This window comes from Xenopus tropicalis, chromosome 5 (genome assembly GCF_000004195.4).
Source record: "Xenopus tropicalis strain Nigerian chromosome 5, UCB_Xtro_10.0, whole genome shotgun sequence".
Classification (NCBI taxonomy): Eukaryota; Metazoa; Chordata; class Amphibia; order Anura; family Pipidae; genus Xenopus; species Xenopus tropicalis.
The window spans coordinates 25,391,002-25,410,296 of NC_030681.2; the positions used below are offsets into that span (position 1 = coordinate 25,391,002).

The 19,295-nt window shown below is 41.6% G+C and overlaps 1 protein-coding gene and 1 long non-coding RNA gene across 2 annotated transcripts in view; one reads left to right on the forward strand and one right to left on the reverse strand.

Annotated features, from left to right (window-relative positions):
* LOC105947449 overlaps window positions 1–2,609 on the reverse strand; it is an 83,897-nt gene extending 81,288 nt beyond the window's left edge. Inside the window, exon 1 of the long non-coding RNA XR_001170899.3 lies at window positions 2,298–2,609. This is a non-coding gene — a long non-coding RNA (uncharacterized LOC105947449). The remainder of the gene's footprint in view (window positions 1–2,297) is intronic.
* Window positions 1,893–13,641, forward strand: bmp2 (bone morphogenetic protein 2). Its single transcript, NM_001015963.2, is given in 3 exon segments — window positions 1,893–2,289; window positions 4,798–5,156; window positions 11,736–13,641. Coding segments are annotated over 2 exon segments (1,197 nt in total). The 5' UTR covers window positions 1,893–2,289; window positions 4,798–4,804; the 3' UTR covers window positions 12,581–13,641.
* The last annotated feature ends 5,654 nt before the right edge of the window (window positions 13,642–19,295 follow it).

Sequence of the window (19,295 nt, forward strand, 5' to 3'; positions counted from 1 at the left end):
AAGGGGTAATTATATCTTAGTTGGGATCAAGTACAGGTACTGTTTTATTATTACAGAGAAAAGGGAATCATTTAACCATTAAATAAACCCAATAGGGCTGTTCTGCCCCCCAATAAGGGGTAATTATATCTTAGTTGGGATCAAGTACAGGTACTGTTTTATTATTACAGAGAAAAGGGAATCATTTAACCATTAAATAAAACCAATAGGACTGTTCTGCCCCCAATAAGGGGTAATAATATCTTAGTTGGGATCAATTACAAGGTACTGTTTTATTATTACAGAGAATAAGGAAATCAATTTTAAAAATCTAAATTATTTGATTAAAATGGAGTCTATGGGAAATGGGCTTTCCATAATTCAGAACTTTCTGGATAATGGGTTTCCGGATAATTGATCCCATACCTGTATACTTTTAATTTCTAAATTACACAGAAAAGTGACGTTTATTTTGCTTGACAAACACAATCAAAAAACATTTGGAATTATTTCTTAGGGTGATAGGTCCCCTTTAAAGGCAATAGGGGTCATTTTCATTACCCTGGGGCATAAGTGCTAGAGCATTAAGGTGCAAAAGAGCACACCCATTAGTACTCACTTAACAAGCACTTTGAGCAGAGTAGAGCACGGACAAGCGCTGGCCTTATTGCTTGTTCTAACAGGTCTTACTGGCCTGCAGTACAGGGACTCCAGCAGTGGCGTAACAGAGGTGGGGCATGGGCTGATCAGGGTGGGGTATGTGCAGATCAGGGCAGGGTATGGGTGGATCATGTGCGTATTTAGATTCGGTGCTGCCCTAGGCTCCAGACCTAAATACACCGCTACTGTTTGTGTGACGTCACATGACATCACCCACAGCATGCACGTGACGTCACTTCCACCAAAGCCTGTGACTCCTAACCCCCTCACCCTCCTGCTCTGTTGCCGGATTTACTAGGGAAATCTGTGGTGAAGGCTGGGGGAATTTTTTTTATACATTAAATAGGCACTGGCCCTCGGGTGCCTTAATATAAATAGGCCCCTGGGTGGATCAGAGACAGGAGGGGAGGTGCTGCTTATGAAGGGCAGTTCTGAGCACCTGAGTCTCTCAAGGTAAAAACTTTAAGAAAGAAGGGGGATTACAAATTTATGGGCAATTACATTGCCAGTAAATTTGTAATACCGGCACCAGCCCTAGGTGGGGAGCTGCACAAGCATGAAAAAAGTTCTTTGGGGTGTCAAATAACAGCTGTGATTGGCTATTTGGTAACCCCATGTGACTGCTGGATTGCAGGAGGCTCTGCTTGGGGTAAAACTGTGTCTCTGGGCTTCCAAAACTTGTCTCCAAGCCAGAAATGTAAAAATGGCACCTGCTTTTAGGCCACTGGGAGCAACATCAAAGGGGGCAGTGAGCAACATGTTGCCCCTGAGCCACTGGTTGGGGACCCCCGTATAAATGATACACACAGTAAGAAGTGGGAGGGGGCTGGGGGCTCCCTCAACAAGGGCCAGGTGGAGTGTAGAACCTGCTGCAGTGCAGATAAGGCCAAATGTGGTGTTCAAAGTGCAAAAAATGGCTGTTTGCACTTTGTTCTGCCTGATCACTGCCCCCCAGTGACTAGAGGGGTACTAAAGCCATAATGAATAACCATAATGAATGCGTTGTAGCAAGTGCCATAGCAGGAACAGGGCTGCTGCAATGGGAGTGGGATCCAGCAGGGGGCGCATACAATCTATATATAACAGTGGGGATGTGAGGAGGGCTGGATTGGTCAGGTTTGGCGAGCACCTCCGTGCCTGTGTGCGGCTGGCTCCTGATTGGCAGAGAGCCTGATGACATCAGGATAGAAACAAAAAGCAAAGGGACGCACGAAAAGTGGAGAGAGGAAGAAGCTGACCGGCCGGGGATGAGCTGCAGCCCAACTGCCTCTTACAGCCGGGATACAGGGAAAGGTCGCTCCTCTGCGCATCCCACTCCAGCGCTGCCTCCTTGTCCCATTCAGCGCTAATGCCTGCGGCTGCGCTGCGCTGCTATTTGCACAGGAGATCGCAGTGACATCCCGGTGCGACTCAGACCGACTCCAGTCGGGGGAGGATAACTTGGTGCTACATTGGGGCGTTCTTGGTTAAGGGACACACGATCAGTCGCACCGAGTATGTGCAAAAAGAGAAGGACTGGGCTGCGACTAGACGCGCAGATTTGCCTAATAGCCCTGGGAAGGAGAAGTTTGGAGTAAAAAGAGTCAAGTGATGTGGAAAAAACACACGGAGAGCAGAAAACCATCATCGAGACACAAACTCGGCGCACAGGTACTTACCCATCGCGACACAATCGCTCCCCCAGCTGCTGGCGCCGGTGTGGTTTGATAGGCAGTTGCCTTTATGGTGGATGATGTGTGCAGTAAATGGGCAGTAGAACGAATTCTGAATTAGGCTTTTAGTGAAGCCTTCTGATTAACTACAACTTCCAGCGTCTGTCCTGGGATACTAGGGGCTGTAATAGAGCAGCTGGAGACCCCAAAGTTGCAGTCAGTAATCCGGGCAGCTACTGTGTCGCAAGTTCCAGGCGTGTGGCCGTTCCCACTCCCCTATCGTTCCTTTCACCTGATTGCTTTTATTACGTGCGGATTTGCCGTTGGCCAGTGACGAGGGTGCATCTGCGCCGCGATCCCACACCTGCACCCTGCCGCACAGACGCAACCACTGCTTCTGCAACTCATGGGCGACTTTTGTCCCACTGCATCACTGCTATACAGTGTGTTGGCTGGCACAGGCTGCTCGCATTTAAAGCCCACTCTCTATAACAATCTGCCCGGCTGATAGGAAGCCCCTCATTTATTTTCCCGACGGGTTAACCATTTCCAGGTCAGCGTGGGGGGCAAATCGCACTGTAGGCAGTAGTGATCCCTACTAGCTTGTAGTATAGGGGATGGGGCAAGATGACTGCCATGCTGTTTTTGCATGTGTTTGGTTGATTAGAATTTAATAATGATACATGTAGCTTTGCTTTCTGCCATAGTGCACCTTTATATATAACTAGGGATGTCCTGGTGGTGCCCAGGGCTAAGCAGACTTTGTAGCTGCAACAGCCATTGTAATGTGTTGATTGTTGTACTTAAACAACTGAAGGACTGCAGGTTGGGCAATTCTTATAAAGTGTTACTGTCTTCTCATTGCCCCACTGTTCTGGTCTGCCACTATCTGCTAGTTCTTAGGGTTCCATTAGCCTTCCATTCTGCAACATTTACTTCTTAGATTTATGGACATGTCTACTGTTAGTCTGTGCTTCAGCCATGGACTATAAGGGTGAAGACACACAGAGCTACTTAGTAGCAGCTACTTGTTACGGCTACTAAGCACTAGAAAATACCATGCCATAGACAATACTGAGAATTGCTAAACATATGTAGAGACAATTATCAGTAAATGATCAGCATTGTCTATTTTAGTAGCCACGACAAGTAGCTGCTACTAGTAGCTTTGTGTGTCACCCTTCTAGTCCATGGCTGAAGTTCAGACTAACCGTATACATGTCCCTAAATCTAAGAAGTGAATGTTGCAGAATGGAAGGCATGTTCTAGATATGGCAACTCTGCTGCTAAATGAGCAGTTGGCAAGTCTCTCTGTGTTGTTGGTTGTTTGTGAGACTATGAAATACGTGTAGGACGAGCAGTCTTGGCTTTCCGCTGGGGGGGCACGTGCTCTGTGTGATGTGAGAGAGATCGGCACTGAACTGTAATGTGGAGTTTCCCAAACATGTCAGCCCGTGACCGCTGGAACAGACGCAGCCCTTGTCTGTCTTGATCCACAGTGCAATGCAAAACTTACATGCTTAAAGAAAAATTGCAAATTGTTGCACGTGCGCTCACTACTGCAGCTGCTTTACATTATTGTTGAACTAATGTTGTTGTGTCACCTAGAAATCTATATATTGTAATCCCCTGGGAATCTCCACACGCAGCTTGGGTTAGGCAGGGTGCCCTGTATAAATTCCATTGGGTAACTGCTAAGAAGTTTTGGTGTTGTCTGGTGTGTGCTGAAGCCCTTTCACTCTATAGATGTTGTTATCTGCTATACAAGCCAGATAGATCTCTTTCAACTAGCACAAATCGCCCGCACCCCTTCCCAATCCACAAATGGGATTTTATACCTCTGTAGGAAACATATGAACATCCAGGTACAGCAGCTACTATGTCCCTGTGTGGCTTATGCCATAGACCAGTACTGGCTTCTTGTCTATAATGCAGGAGGTTCAAGAAAGTATTTGTTTCCTTCTAAATGTATTGCAGTGTTAGGGAACTGGTTAGGTTGTTTCAAAAGCTTACAAGAGCTTTGAGCCAGTGGTTAATGGCTGTGGTTAGTACACCTGCTACTGGTTACTTCCCATTAAAGTCATTTTGGAGATTCACAGGTCTCCCCCCTGCACCCACAAAAATTGCTGGTGTGGATTTGTTGTACATACTGTTACTATTCATAGGGAGCACAATAAAGAGCAGGTGATATGATCACAGTTGGTTATAGAGGGGATCCAAACATCTCATGTTCAGTGTCCTAAAGCAGATTTATAAACATCTCCCTGGTCGCTTCACTTATTAACCTCTACTGTGGTTAAGCAGCTACAGGGATGAAGTCTTATCTTATGTCAGCCAATCAGCAATTAAGTTTTGTTTGCTGGATACAGCAAGCATAATGAAAGCAAACATCTGGTTGGTTGCTATGATTTAGTTTGCCTGTGCTACTACTATTCTCCATTGTTCTTATGCTTATTGTTCCAAGCTTATATATATAATCCTGCATGTTTGTCTTCCCGCTGTGCAGGTCGACAATGGTAGCTGGGATCCACTCTCTGCTCCTGCTGCTGTTTTACCAGATTTTGCTGAGTGGCTGCACCGGACTTATACCAGAGGAAGGCAAGCGGAAGTACACGGAATCTGGTCGCTCGTCTCCGCAGCACTCCCAGAGTGTACTCAACCAGTTCGAGCTCCGGCTGCTCAATATGTTTGGCTTAAAGAGGCGTCCAACGCCTGGCAAAAACATTGTGATCCCACCCTACATGCTGGACTTGTACCACCTGCATTCAGGTCAGCTGGCTGCTGATCAAGACAGTTCCCCCATGGACTACCAGATAGAGCGTGCAGCTAGCCGAGCAAACACCGTTAGGAGCTTTCACCATGAAGGTAAGGAAAGGGGCAATGCGACGTGTACTAACCCCTAGGTCAAGTGCCACACAGCGATCAAGTCTCGCCATTATATTTGGCTCAATACAAGTTATATACTGTTATTTCTACTGATTAATATGTGGGGAATTTGGAGTTGAACGCTTAAACACAAAAGGGTTTAGACAGTGTGTTCATCTACAGGTTATGGAACTTCAAAGTGACTTCTGACATCTGTTTTAGAGTTGGGGTACATGATTTCCTATAATACACTTTTCAGTTGTTTGTGACATTGCTAATTGCGGTTTATAAGAATTTAATGATGGCTTTTGTTTGTTGTAACAATTTCATGGCCAAACAAAGTCTTATAACAAACATGGAGCTCCAAGGTGACCTCTGATATTCTTATGCATTGGAGTAAGGGTATCTTATGTTGCATACTATATATATGTTTTTATAAGTACAGGGATATGCTCATGGTTGATAGAGGAAGGTCTAAAGCAGAGGTCCCCAACCTTTTTCACCCGTGATGCAGATTGTAATGTAAAAATGAGTTGGGGAGCAACACAAGAATAAAAACAGTTCCTGGGGGTGCCAAAATGGGCATGATTGGCTATTTAATAACCTCTATGTGGATTGGCACTCAACAGAGGGTTCTATTTGTCAGTACACCTGGTTTTTATATAACCAAAATGTGCCTCCAAGCCCTGAATTTAAAAATAAGCACCTGCTGTGAGGCCACTGGGAGCAACATGTTTGTGAGCCACTGGTTGGGGATCACTGGTCAGTGGTGAGCGTATATTGGCACAAAGGTTGGACTACAGTTGGGACTTCAAGCATTAGCCACCAATAGTTGAGGGAATGGATTTAAACTGTGGTGTGTGTATATATCTCAAGAGTGTTTCAGTGATGGCTTTATGTGGAAAACATGGATGTTAGTTGGATATAAGGCGGCAGGACTGTCCAGACCTATTTCCTGGTGAAGTCTACCCTTATCTTTATCCAAATCTATTTAAGTATAAGGTTCACTGGATTTTTAAAGCCTTAACCTGTTCTTCTGATTGACCTTTCCTTGCTTGGTTGTCCACCACAGCCTGCGTTGTTTGTCCTTGTACATTGTAAAGTGACGGGGGATTACTGCCGCTTAGACCAATTCCTAATTGCTTTTACATGTATATTACATGAGCCGGTTTTGGATACTTTTTTTTTTTTTTTTTAAAGCTGATTAAGAACCGCTCACCTCTCACATGACTTTTCCTAATTCCAAAGTGCCTCTGGTCCCTGGGTCCTTGTTACCGTTTCAAGCCCAATCCAAGTGCGCAATTCCCACAGATACATTTCATTTTTTAATGCTAAATCCCCTAATTTACAGTTGATCTGAGGTTGTTTGTAAAAATGTCTAATCCTTATCTAATCCCCGTGAGAGATCGGCAGGGCGAGTAATGGTATTGTTTTCCACAATGACTTTCTTGTCTTTCGGTTAAATCTTGGATGGTCTCGCACAGGGATATAAGACAAATCTCCCCAAAACAGGCTGATAATGGATTTACAGCAGCTGTCCGCTTGGCTCATGTGCGTCTTGTGAAAAACAGATGAAATTATTATTATGGAGAGGGAAAGAGAGATGCAGGGGAATGCCTTTCATACAGACACGTTTTATTAGGTGCAAAGCCTACTCTTAATCTCCCAGGGACTAAAACCAACACACCACTATGGCTCTCTTGATGAGAACACTGCCTGTGTGTGTTTCCAGTTATTTACTGCTTTCAAAACAGTCTAATTATTTTATTGGTTTCGTGATTTATTGTTTGAGATCCCCGAAACCCTTCCTATGCTCTGACATGTGAGGTGTTTCCCTTGCGAGGAAAAAGCCTTTCAACGTTATGTGGGAACAGAGGTCCATTGATAAAGCCATGTAGGGTCTGTAATCAGCAAGAGCAACAATATCAAGGAATAGTTAGTTAAGACTTTGACAGAGGTCCAGCTCTGTGTTTTCTTTCCCAGTTAAGGCCCACTCCCTCCGTGTGTGTACAGAAGATTTTGGCACATTCAAAGGCCTTTTTTTAAAGGGAAAATATTCCCTGTTTATAAGTGGTTTCCTTTCACTTTGTTTTTCTGCAAATGAAAAACACATGGACTTGGCTTGTTCTACAAGGGGAGTTTTATTTATCTGCATAAAGGTAATAATGAGTGGTACATGCCATGTTTCTCGCTCCACTGCACGCAAGTGAAAATATTCAATGGATTCCAATGGAACTGTGCCACCTGGTGCCCGAATGATCTCTAATGTTGTTAGATGTTTGAGCAATGACTTTTGAACAAACCTCCTCTCCCGCTGGCTTGGCCAAGAAAGAACGTTAATTTATTTTGGAAATCCACTGTTGATTTATATAATGACCTTTTTACATTGTAGAGTTTATGTAATTAGAATTGCGATGCTTGCTTAGGACATTTGTCAAGATTTCTGTGTTTATTGTATATGGGAGAGTATGTAATGTTTGTATGGAACTTAATGTTTAAAACTCTGGAGTATAGTTATACTACTCTTGAGTTGCATGAGTTACATAATCTCCCTTTCTTCAAAATGCAAGCCATTAAGGCCAGATTCTTAATTTTCCTATGAACGTATTGGCAAATGAGGGTCCAGTCCTAGGATCTTTAGGGGAGTGCATCTAAAAATTCTTCTTTTTGTTTTTTCTACGGATCCAAATATGTTTGTAGATTATCATGCAAGCTTCATGATTCAGGGTAGGGTAGGACATGGAAGACCTTTGTGGATCAAGAATGGGTGGGGGAACCTATATTTGATCATACCCAAAGGCTAGGGGGGCGTCATATACTTAATGAGCTATGGGCTTGAAAGCTAAACTGTATACATTGCTGTTCGTATTTAAGGGTGCATTATATGACTGTGTTCAACATGAGCTCAATAAATATTGTGCTTTAAGTTAAACTAAAGACACTGGATACCACTTCCTTGGTTCTTTACACCATTTATGGGAGAAGGAGAAGTTATATAAACAGATCTTTCTCACAGTTGAACGTTCCATATATGTAAGTAAGATGGAGGCAGCAATAATGGAACCAACCATTGTGGCAAGTGGTGGCAGGCGATTAAGGGCCCAGACGTGTGCGACACATGGTGATTTTTGACACCGAAAATGTTGAGCATAGGTGTATTTTGGCCCTTTGATAGTGTTATATGAGAATCGCTATATTCAAGCTAGACATTCAGTGTATGCGCAGACAGATAGTGGGTCTGTGGGCCTACACACCTGCAAAAATAATTCCAGATTTTATGAATGAATGCTTAGTGCTCCATGGAATTTGTATGTCTCCTCAGTAGTAGTGAAAAAGACACAATAGACTTAAATGAAAACACTATATATGCTAATGCTCGTGATGCCCTTCTAGGCTTGCCATGGTCTTCAGTTGACCATAAGATTGAGTGTGGATCAGATGGTTCTGCCTCAGTATAGTTGTGCCAGCTGCCTTTGAGCTTTTATGGGAAGCAGCTGGGTGGAATTCCCTACGAAAGGTCTTGGCATCTGGCAAAGAAGCAGCTACAACTTACAGCTAAACAAATCTGTAGGCTCGTCCTGTTCCACAACTCCTGTTACCACTTTTTTGAGGGGTAATTAGCCTTAGCTATATTATTCCTTGGGTGACTGTTCTATAGTTATATAATGTAGAGTAACCAAATTGCGGTAGAGTAAATCCGATTCTGCTTTCCAGTTAGTGACTCATGCATGGAGGGATAGACAGCATGAGTCATTAGGTTGAATCAGGGAAGAAATTTATGGGTAAGTATGCCCAATAGCTGGCAGATAGAGGTGGCATGTTGTGATCATCATGCCTTGTGGTTTTGGAACACTTTTCATTCTAGTGTAATACAGTTGTCATCTCACATATCTTTCTCACAGTCCTTTGCTGTACAGAATTCTTCGCTTTCAGAGATATTTGTTCTTGTGCTGCTCAACAGCAAACACTCCAATGACAAACGTCCTATATGCTTTTGATCTCCTGACTTGCACCCCTTTGTTTTAGCCTGAATCATATAGTCCATATAGCTGGCATTTCTCATAAATTATTAGTATCCTTTGGGAATGCAAGCTTTGATGAGCAGGGCCCTCCTTATCTCCTGTATTTGTATGTCTGATGTCTACACCCTTCTAGAACTGCATGTAAACTAACTATACAGTGCTGTAAGCAGTTAACTCCTAGCCACAAGCCCTCCTATTGTTTTTGTTGAACTTCTTAAATGTGCCCCTAATTACACTTTACTGCAGCGCCAATAAAAATTTCCTTTCATGATGTTTACGCTACAATAAGTTGGGCTGCTTTTCTTCTTGTGCCCTTGTGGGGAAATCTTTGCGTAACTAGGAAGGTCACTAGCCAAACTACAATGATTTTGTTTCAGCATGGTTACCATTGAGGGCTGCATATAGCTACTGGCCTGACATCACATGAAGATGGGGGGGTCGTCAGTATTGCCCAGATGTCTATCAAGCAGGTTTGATTTTTTTCCATTGGATTGGGGACCGCATTGGTTCATTGATGCAGTCATCACTCCAACGGATCCTATTTCCATCATTGTAATTAGATCTGTGGCCCTTGGGCCAAGCGAATGGATTACTCAGAGATTGCCCTCCTTAGGTGGGCTTGTCAGTGGAAAGATTCACTCGTTTGGTGACCTCTCCAAAGGAGTGGCTCTTATGGTGTATGGCCACTTTATATTTATATTATTACCCAGTATTTTGATAGGCGTCACCCCATATTGACTATAACATCACATCTACCATAACGTATGAATTCCTTTGACCATTAGTCTCCTGATTGATCCTTCTGAGGCCCATGAAGTTTGCTTATAACGGTTCTGTGACTTGTAACTTTGGAAGAATTACAATCCTAAAGCAAGGCTGGACTGCTGCTAATTAATTCAAAGTATGTGATGGACAACATATATCATGTTTTCAACCTGCATGTCTTTTTGGTCTTGCCAACACACTGGCATCTTATGTAACGTCGAACAACTAACAGCTGTAGCCATTTTATAGTTTCTAATTGCTGCAGTTTGAGAGAATGCCATTGAAATATATACAGTGTGGGCTACCAATCACACTGAAGAGAAACTAATGGGCCAGATTCTTATATTAGAAAACATAGCAAATCGTACCAGTACCTTTTTTATAGCGTTACTCCCAGTCATGAAAGCAACCATCATGCAGCAGACATTATGGAATGTATTTAATGGTGGTATTTGTGAGTCTGAGTATGAAAATAAGAAATATCCTAGTGCCCCCCCCCAACCTAATTTATCTGCAGATTTCAAATAAACAACTGAACAAACCAGAGGGGGTGAAATTGCATACATTCTGCAGACTTCTCTTGCAAGTAGCCCACAGGATGTCCTGTAATGTCTGCTACCACAGGCACCACTAATTCCCCCACTTCCTAAGGCTGTTTGGATTGCTGTTTCTGAGTTTTTAGGAAATCGGTAATGTAGTGCTTTCTAAGTTATTGCCTGGGTGTTTTATGTCTGCCACAATTAGAAAAAGAATAAAAGTAGAGAGAACTGTAATAAATGAACGCCAAAATACAACCAAAAAGAGTTATGGAAGAGTCTATTCAGTTACAAAAATAAACATATTTTTTTTTTTATTCTGATCTGAGATGTAAACAGAAGCGTGAATGAAGTGAAAGCTTACAATTTTCTAACCGTAAATCATTTATAGCTTTTATACCAGGTGAGGTTGCAGGGAAACCCTTGGAGAGGTTTATAAAGAAACCTGTCCATGTGAAATTCTGATATCTGAAAGGTCGCATAGAAAGCACCAGTCTTTAAATGATTCTTTATGGATGATGATCTAGGAATTCCATTAAAATTGTCAGGTGGCCATACATGGCTATAATCTGCTTGCAGATGGTAGTAAGTTTTTTTGACCTGTGTACGTCTATCTGACCAATATCTGGCCAGATATCTTTTGGATTGAGAATCATGTTAGGCAAGGACTGCATTGGTGCATTGATCTAGTCCAGTGATCCCCAACCAGTGGCTCAGGGCAACATGTTGCTCCCCAACCCCTCTCAGTGCCCCCAAACCAGGGAGTTATTTTTGAATTCCTGACTTGTGGGCAAGTTTTGGTTGAATAAAAACAAGATTTCCTACCAAATAAAGCCCCCTGTAAGCTGATAGTGTGCATAGAGGCTCTCTAATAGCCAATCTTAGCCCTTATTTGGCTCCTCCATGAACTTTTATGGTACTTGTATTGCTCTCCAAGTCTTTTTACATTTGGCTGTGGCTCACGAGTAAGAGGTTGGGGATCTCTGGTCTAGTCCAACAGGTCTTCCTAGGCCTGAAATAGGATCATCCTGCTTTGGCTCAGCAATGGGTGGCCAAATCAGGCAGAGATCTGTTCTTTTGTCAGCCTCACAAACTAGCTGATATTAAGGTGTATGGCCAGCTTAAGCTTGGGGTGGTTAACTCCACTGGTTGCAATTAGTAGAGAGAGATGGTGAAACTAAACACAAGATAATTCTGTTTTAAGTTTATACTTCTTTCCTTTATTTCTAATACTTCTTCTTTTCCTTTGAAAATAGAATCCATGGAAGAAATTCCCGAGTCTGGCGAGAAAACAATCCAACGATTCTTCTTCAACCTTTCTTCAGTTCCGAACGAGGAGCTGGTCACTTCTGCCGAGCTACGGATTTTTCGAGAGGGGGTCCAGGAGCCATTTGAGGGTGACAGCAGCAAACTTCATCGGATTAATATTTATGATATTGTCAAGCCAGCAGCGGCTGCCTCCCGGGGCCCCGTTGTAAGACTATTGGACACCAGACTGATACATCATAACGAAAGCAAATGGGAAAGTTTTGATGTGACACCGGCAATTACACGGTGGATTGCACATAAACAGCCGAACCATGGGTTTGTTGTTGAAGTGACTCACTTGGACAATGACAAAAATGTGCCGAAGAAGCATGTGAGGATTAGCAGGTCTTTAGTCCCAGATAAAGATAGCTGGCCTCGGATACGGCCGTTGTTGGTGACTTTTAGCCACGACGGCAAAGGACATGCGCTTCACAAAAGAGAAAAGCGACAAGCAAGGCACAAACAACGGAAACGCCTTAAATCGAGCTGCAGGAGGCATCCGTTGTATGTCGATTTCAGCGACGTTGGTTGGAATGACTGGATTGTTGCCCCACCGGGGTATCATGCCTTTTACTGCCACGGGGAATGCCCTTTCCCACTGGCAGACCATTTAAACTCTACAAACCACGCTATCGTGCAGACTTTGGTGAATAACGTCAACCCAAACATCCCCAAAGCTTGCTGTGTACCCACAGAACTCAGCGCCATCTCCATGCTCTACCTGGACGAGAACGAAAAAGTAGTATTAAAAAATTATCAGGACATGGTGGTGGAGGGGTGCGGCTGCCGTTAGGAAGGGTACACGCCGGCCGGCGGCGAGACAGAAAGCTGACACTTTAATATTTCCTTTTTTTTTTTGGAGACTATATTTATGCATTGAAAAAAAAAATGATGAAACAATTATTTTGAAAAATATATTTATGCCTACACGGAGGTTGGGAAGCAAATATTTTAATCAGAGAAATATTCCTTTTTTTTTTTTTAGTTGTACATTTTATAAGGGTTTGTACCCAGCACATGAAGTATAATGGTCAGATTCCTATTTTGTATTTATTTACCATTATAACCACTTTTTTAGGAAAAAAAAATAGTTGTTTTTGTATTTATATGTAACCAACAGAGAAAATATAGGGTTTGTAAATATGTTCCTGAATGCAGATTCAGCGTTTTTTTCTTTTTTTAACTTATGTATACGCAGCTGGTTATATGGCAAGTTTTATATTTTCTACAAAGCTCATTTTTAAGGTCGTTCGTTATGGAAGTGATCACGGATTGGTCCATTCGCCAGTCCTCCATATTGTGCAATTAACATGCATTTTGCAATGTAGGAAGTCCGGTGTGCATTTAGAATTGGAATAACTGCCTGATACAACTACTGCCATTTTCAGTTGTTTTTTTTGCGAATTCATTTTGGGCCAGTAGAATTTTTATTTTTTTTTTCCTTTTTTATTTTTTTTTTCTTTAAAATTAAAGAAAAAAAAATAAAGCTTGGCGGGGTGGGAAGAACATTGGAAAGTGGCATGATTTAAAATAAAAAGTTCTTAAATTTGACAAAAGAGTTCAACTATCACGCGCACAAGTGCTTCTGGGATTCTACACAGCAGTAGCTTGGACTTTCTTAAAAATATCTTAAAAATATTTAATTTATTTAAAGATTTGTGTTTTTTTTCCCCCTTCTGCTGTTTTTTTTCTGCCTTTTTTGTTTTCTACTGAACTTTTCTCTCATCTACTTTTTTGTGTTACAATTTCTTTTCTTTTTTTTTTTTTCACCACGGTCTTTGCAGTCACCACTCTTTTTATTGCCTCGTGAATTTTGTGTTAAAGGACAACCATTTAAAAAAAAAAAAAAAAAAAATAACAAAAAAAAAATGTCAAGCAAGATTTCACCAATAAATGAAGAAGTACAGACTTCCAGTTCTGTTAATGTAAGCTATATTGTGTATGGAGTTTTTGTTTCCTCCTATAAGAGTGTCTAGTGGCTGGCAGAAAACAACTCCAGAAAGGGCACAACCTTGTTTGGAGGCGGGCCTATATACCCATAGTCACATTTGTGTTACAGAAATGACCGTTATTGACTGTACTATTGTAACCTGATCATTGGGCCAACTGGCTTTCCACATTTGGGTCACACTATCCATGATGCAGTTGGTTGGACTGTAGTCTGAACAGTAGGAGGAGACGTCTGAGCTCAAATACTTGCGCAAGGGTACAAATAACCTAATAAGTCATGATAGCCAGGTTTCCTTAATTCAGTGGGGTCTTGTGGCAACTGTTCCTCAACATCAGTGATCCCCAACCAGTGGCTCCCGAGTAACATGTAGCTCCCCAACCCCTTGAATGTTGCTCCCAGTGGCCTCACAGCAGGGGCTTATTTGTGAATTCCTGCCTTGGAGGCAAGTTTTGGTGCATACAAACCATGTGTGCTGCCAGTCCACATAGGGGCTACCAAATAGCCTATCATAGAGTATTAGGCACCCCCAGAACTATATTTCATGCTTGTTTTGCTCCCCAACACTTTTTCCATTTGAATGTTGCTCTCAGGTATAAAAGGCTGGGGGCTCCTGCTCAACATTAACCTCTTTGGGGAAGACACGTAAATGACCCCCCTGTCCTCTGACTTACTGAGCAACATGAGCCGAGATGTTTACAGATTATTGTTCCTTATTGTACCTTTCACACCACCACTCACCAGTTCTTGTAACATTGCCACTGTCCTGTTGGTGTATGGAAAATGATGCTATGGTAAGGTGGCATGAGAGAACAGTCAGCTGACCAGAATAAAGGTAAAGATCTTAATGGGGAAACCTGCACATGGTGCACTCTGATATCTAATGGGAGGGGATGGAATGCCTAATCGGATATCTAATAGGATGGAATGCCTGATTAGATATCTAATTAGATGGCACATGGGCTTATAGGCCAGTAGCCAATATTAATGATGACATTAGTACAGCACAAATGATTTTGTTACACTGCAATGGAATAAACATCAATCAAAACAAAAGAAGGCACAATTACAAGACATTAAAGGGGTTATGTAATATAAGGAGCCATATTTACTGCAGTTCTTATTACCTTTACCAGTGATCCCCAACAAGCTCGGGAGTAACATGTTGCTCACCGACCCCTTGGATGTTGCTCCCAGTGGCCTCAGAGTAGGTGCCCATTTTTGAATTTCTGACTTGGAGACAAGCTTTAGTTGCATAAAACCCAGTGTAAAGCCAAACAGAATCTTCTATAGGCTGCCAGTCCACATAGGGGCCACCAAATAGCCAATTATAGCCCTAATTTGCACCCCCAGGAACTTTTCCATGCTTGTGTTGCTCCCCAACACTTTTCCCATTTGAATGTGGTTCAGTGTTCACTGAAATTTTATAAGAAAGTTAACCCGATAACCAGTTTATTAAGCACCAACTTGGGAGATTTTTATGTACGGTAGTCTAAGCTCCATTTATAGAAAGAGGACCTGGTTATCTCTTCACAGGGAACAGTCTTTTTGCTGGAGAGCAGATGACTGGAAGTCATGAAGTATCATGGTAGACTAATTCATGGAGAACATCCATGTGCTTATGGCTTTGAAAGCAAGCTATCATGTGATTGCTACACAGTATGGTTAATGGTCATGATTCCTACTTGTGTTTGCTGCCAGAAGTATTTTTGTATTTGGTGTAGCGATGAGGAATGTGCTAGGAATCATCTGTACAAAGGCTCTCTTGAAACTCTGTTTAGTGTTTACAAATTGACTTCTAGGTATTATGTTTGAACACTGAAATGGTCATTAATCCTATGAGAAGTTGCTCTTATATCAAATTGTAGGTTAAGGCATTTAAAATAAAGTTTGCCAGTTTCCATGAACACAAGATACCGAATAAGCCTTGACTATAAGGTTCCACAAGTTCTAAATCTGTACTTCAGTAGAAATGCTACATTTGGAACCTCACAAATAAACAAGTTGAAAGTGTAGTAAATCTGTCACTGGCAGGCTCACAAAGACATCTTAAAATTTAACTTTTGTTTGGATAAACTTGTAGCCCCTTAAGTGCTAGAGAGTTACTGTGCAAATCACAATGAACATTCGTCCTCCGGTTGCACAGCCGTGGATTTGTATCAGTATAGGGGTATTGTAGCAGGGGTTCCCAACCTTTCTTACTTGTGCGCTACAGTCAAATGTAAAAAGACTTGGGGAGCAACACAAGCATCATAAAAGTTCATGGAGGTGCCAAATAAGGGCTAAGATTGGCTATTAGGCAGCCTCTATGCACACTATCAGCTTACAGGGGCTTTATTTGGTAGTAAATCTTGTTTTTATTCAACCAAAACTTGCCCCCAAGTCAGGAATTCAAAATTAACTCCCTGGTTTGGGGGCACTGAGAGCAACATCCAAGGGGTTGGTGAGCCGCATGTTGCCCCCGAACCACTGGTTGGGGATCACTGGTATAGAGAATAGAGGGTTTTGTTCTGATTGGATCCTTCCTTTTGGGTTCGGGTTATGGTGTGTTTTGAAGCTACTTTAATTCTGGTAAGCCAGGTGTTGTGCTCCAAAGCAAGTTCTGTTGGTCTTAAGAACTCAAGTCCGTTCCAAACCTTTTAATGTGTTCTTGGTATGCTCTCATTTTTCATTTTTATTGGAAAAGGTATTTGGGCCAGAGACATTCATAAAAATTCCTTGACCAGTGTTGAGGTAATAAGGTGAGTTAAGATATGTAATGGGTGGTAATAAGTTGTAAACGTTAGACAAGGTCTAGTAATCCATACCAACATTCAGCAGGTCACCTTCTGGTCATATGTTTGATAGCAAACATCTGATTGGAGGCTGCTGTAGACTAAACCTGATGCAAAGTTTGCAACTTCTATTAGGTTACCACCAAAAACCACCATATTCTTCAGTCATATGAGCTTTGGTATCAGATGGGACCTCATTTATTTCTATTAATTTCTATTTATTGCCTATTCTAGATTAGTGTGGTAGGATAGTTGGTGGGCAACATATTATTGCTGAGAACCTGGCCAAGATTAAAAGTCCTACTATGGTGAGATTTAGTCGCAATCACCAGCCAATCACTTGCTGCTCATCTCACTGGGAAGTTACAGAGGTTCTCAGTTTTTCAATGACATATGGATAGTTACTGGTACAAGTACCATCTTTGCAGTCTACTTTCAAAAAAGATTAAATTTGCGTAATTAAGAATTAATATTGGGTCAGTCACAACAATGGAAAGTCAAACCTACAACCCTACATATGTTTTTAAGGAGAAGTTGCTGGCTCAAGCTTTCTCCAGTTAGTTGACCTTCTATCCATCAGGGAAAGGAACATGGGACACATACTGTACTAATAGGTCATGTTTCTCCCACAAGCTGTAAATGTTATACTAGTGAAACATTAGAACTGTAATAAAACAATCATTTCTTACTTTCTTCACACAGTAATATAAGGAATAGGTCACTTGCTATAATATATGAAGCTATTAATAGTCAAATTATCATGAATCTCCCACACAGACTCTTCTTACTTATAAATCTTGTTTTTATCATGAGAAATGCCACTCGTATATCATGCAAGAAAGCGCACCCCCCTATGAAAATGCTAAAGGCTTCCAGAGGCCAATTCATGACCTGTTTCAATATGTTCGTGAACAACAATAACTGCCAAAGTTAAGGAAACTTCAGTAAATCAAGGATGAAAAGTACATCAAAACCAGGTGCTTCCACAAATGTCTACTTCCTGAGTTAAATAAGCAATTAAGATTCAATCATGCTCCATGCCAGTGGTGTGCAACGTTTTACGTGTGCTGCTGATTGTCATAAAGTTATTATGTCATACAAAGAAGCCTATGAATTCCTTGAGCAGATTGGGATCCATAAAAATCCCATAGAGGGCCACAACACACGCCTCCAGTAGGACAGCCCTGCTCTTAGTAGCTCCAAGCCTTGCAATATATTGGCTGCCATGACCTTAGTTTGACAGATGGGCAGTTCTCAAACACTTCAAAGCAAACATCAGCTGAGGGCAAGGAGATTCTGACTTTTCTGGGTAAAGCCCCCGATTTTTGGTCAATCATTTTTTGAGTGTCGACCTTATATCGTAACTAAACTGTAAATATTTAACTATTGTATCAGTCATCCTGGTGTGTTTACCCTAAAGGCAATGATTACTGAGCTTCAGGCATTTCTGTGTGTTTCTGTGGGGTTTGCCACACAGTTTGGTAACATCCGATCTAGGGTCTTTATCTTGGGCACATATGACCAGATTTGGTTAGGTTGTACAGTCAATTTTGGATATACTACCCAATCATCATGGCATGTATTTCACCTTGGCAGGGCAGCTCCAACTAGAATATCAAGACTGAAGATTTCATTTGCTGATTGACATTCCTGGTGGATGAATGTTGCACTGTAGGTGAGTAAGGTTATGTCATTAAACTAAACAATTGTACTTAGCCACATCACATAATATCTGTCCATTTGGTCAGCCATTGTATAGCCACCATTAGTCCTCCCAGAATCACCTTAGCAGATGTCCATATCTCAAAGAGAAGACCAGAGTCTCTCCATCCACAAACTGTTGGGCGGCTAGGCCGGCACAGCATTTTATACATACTCGTAATCATATTGGGAATTAGCTGCTTCATTAATTTAAGTACAGGTATAGGACCTGTTTCCAGAATGCTCGGGACCAAGGGTATTCTGGATAAGGGGTCTCCATACCTTAAGTCTACAAAAATATCAATAAAACCTAATAGGATTGTTTTGCATCCAATAAGGATTATTTATATCTTTCAATATATAATATCTATCAAGATATTGTTTTATTAGTACAAAGAAAAAGGAAATCCGTTTTAAAATTATGAATTATTTGATTAAAATGGAGTCTATAGGAGACGGGCTTTCTGTAATTTGGAGCTTTCTGGATAATGGGTTTCTGCATAAGGGATCCCATACCTGTACCAACCCCGTATGTATATACTTTGTATCAATCATTTACTCCAGTTATTTATTTTGGCAGTTACCTGTGTTTATAATGGTGACTCTTGGGGGTTTGTAACATATATAACAATAGTACTAGACCATATAAATGATATTTCAGGATGTTTTAGTAAGGTAAATAATTCACTCTGTTTATATTTGCTAATTCATTTCATATTCAGTTAATCCATGTGAATGGCTACATAGGATTTTTTGCTGGGGTCATATTTTTAGAATATCCATACAAAATCACTGGTGGATCTATTTATATCCAAGTTATTATTCTGTTCCGATTATTATCTAAAAACCGTCCAGCACCCAAGGACAGGTCTGAAAATCAGCGAACTCTATACCGTTTCAGCTGTACTTTGTCCCATTTTCACGGCATTCATTGTCTATTTTCTTCCCCTTGGTGTAGTGGGGGGTGGTGAGCAAACTTCTTAAAGTAGCATTCTTCTCAGAACAATTAAATACGTTAAGCAATCAAACCACTTGTGGCTTTTAAAGAAGATAAAGGAACCTAATAGATTTCCATCTTTAAACAT